The sequence below is a fragment of the Sturnira hondurensis genome, unplaced genomic scaffold (genome assembly GCF_014824575.4).
Source record: "Sturnira hondurensis isolate 20B ecotype Veracruz unplaced genomic scaffold, ASM1482457v3 Scaffold0020932, whole genome shotgun sequence".
NCBI lineage: Eukaryota > Metazoa > Chordata > Mammalia > Chiroptera > Phyllostomidae > Sturnira > Sturnira hondurensis.
In genome coordinates this window covers 1-2,037 of record NW_028093563.1, presented here as the reverse complement: position 1 = coordinate 2,037, position 2,037 = coordinate 1, and the positions used below count along the sequence as shown (strand labels likewise).

General features: G+C 59.9%; 1 protein-coding gene across 1 annotated transcript; it reads left to right on the top strand.

Moving 5' to 3' along the window:
• Positions 1-967: 967 nt before the first annotated feature.
• LOC118976536 (HLA class I histocompatibility antigen, alpha chain G-like) lies at positions 968-2,028 on the top strand (the record flags this gene model as incomplete). Its single annotated transcript, XM_037031058.1, has 3 exons — positions 968-1,077; positions 1,278-1,562; positions 1,781-2,028. Coding segments are annotated over exons 1-3 (597 nt in total), but the record flags the coding sequence as incomplete, so codon positions are not given.
• Between the last annotated feature and the right edge of the window lie 9 nt (positions 2,029-2,037).

Below are 2,037 nucleotides of genomic sequence, written 5' to 3'. Positions count from 1 at the left end.
GTTGTTGTTTGATCACTTTTGTTTTGTTTCACAGTGTATTTTGTTGATTGTGCTATTACAGTTTCCCAATTTTCCCCCTTGGTTCCCCCTCTTCCCTGCCCCCAACCTTCCAGCATCCCCCCCTCTTCATTCATGTCCATGGGTTGTACATGTAAGTTCTCTGAATTCTCTGTTTCCTGTACTATTCTTAACCTCCCCCCGTCGATTTTATGCCTATCAGTTATGCTTCTTCTTCCCTGTACCTTTCCCCCCTAGTCCTCCCCTCCCCTTGCCCCACTGAACACCTTCCATGGGATCTCCATTTCTCTGATTCTGTTCCTGTTCTAGTTGTTGGCTTAGATCTTCGTCCAGGTGACAAGCAGTGAGTTGAGCCTGCTGGACAGATTTTGCTTCCAGTGGATGAGAGCTTGCACTTATGCCCACCACGGAAGTTACTGCATATGCCTCTCAGTGATGTCCCTGGTCATCTCTCAGATGAGACCCCTCTGGAACCAAACTAAAGCAGCAGCATCGATAGGAGTTTCCTGTACATCACTCCTGGGAACCCGGAGGTGGTCAGTCAGCACAACACAGCTGTCCTCCCGGTGTCAAGGGGGTGACAGGTGCAGGGTTAAGGTGGTCACATCGAGTTAAAGTGACATCGGGTGCAGAGAGCAGGACACTTCCTTAGAACCCATAGAACGGACAGCGAAGTGTGGAGGGGGCTGAGAGGTAGGTGAAGAGTCGGGGGGATGAGGAACAATAGTTAGAGGGGCGCCCTAAACTACCTCGTTTTTCTGTTGACCTTGCTAAGCCATAGCTGAACTGGCCTCACCCAACACTGGGTGTAGGAGGAGGGCTCAGGGCGGGGTTTGGGGTTGCCCCGGGCCTGGATACTCATGACGCCACCTCAGCTCTCACTCCCATGGGGTACGGGAACTTGAAGGCAGCCAATCAGCGCCCGTAGTTTCAGGTACACTATTCTCACCAGTAACAACTTGTCAATCTTCCTGACCTTCTGTAAGATCTGGGTCATGGGCCCCCGACGCATGCTCCTGCTGCTCTCGGGGGCCCTGGCCCTGACCGAAACCTGGGCGGGTGAGTGCGGGGTCAGGAGGAAACGGCCTCTGCGGGGCAGGGCCGTGGGGACTCTGCCGGGGCGCAGGATCCCTGGCCCACACCCCAGACGCCCCACGCCCGTCTCGGCCCCTGGCCTCCCCTTTCCCCGGCCCGCTGCGCTCAACGACTGCCCCCTATTCCTTCCTCCCCGACCGCTGCCCCTGCCGGCCCGCGCCCAGGCCCCCACAGCCTGAGATACTTGCACACCGCCGAGTCCGGACCCGGCCCTGGAGAGCACCGGTACAACGGCGTCATCTACGTGGACGACACGGAGATCGCGCGCTTCCACAGCGACACCGGGAGTTCCAGGCTGGAGCCGCGGGTGCCGTGGGTGGAGCGGCCGTGGCTGGAGCAGGAGGGCTCACGGTTTTGGGAGGAGCAGACGCGGGAAATGCAGCACAACGCACAGCGGAGCAGAGCGAATCTGAACCAGCTGCGCGCGCACGGCCACCAGAGCGCACATGGTGAGCCCCGCGCGCCCGGGCACCGCCCCCATCCCCATGGACCGGCAGGGGTCGCCCCGAAAGTGTGGGACCCGCCGGTATCCCGACCACGGAACAGCCCGGGAGTATTTTCACTTGGATTCATTTCGGTTTAGGGTTAGTCACCAGGGCAGGGGGGCGGGTGGGACTGTTCTACCTGCCTGGGTAAGTAGCCTGTGCTGACTGCGGGGCGGGGTCAGGGTCGTCCACTTGGCAGGAAATGACCGGCTGTGTCGTGGGGTCGGACGGGCGCTTCCTGCGGGGGTTCAGTCAGTTCGCCTACGACGGCACAGACTTCCTCGCCCTGAACCGGGACCTACCATCCTGGACCGCGGCCTCGGGGATCAGCTGGAGCGACGTTGTGCTGGTCCCTGTCGCGAACTTTCAGAGGGTCTTCCTGGAGAGCACGTGTGTGGCCCGCCTCCACCTGTTCCTGAAGAAGGGGAAGGAGACCCTG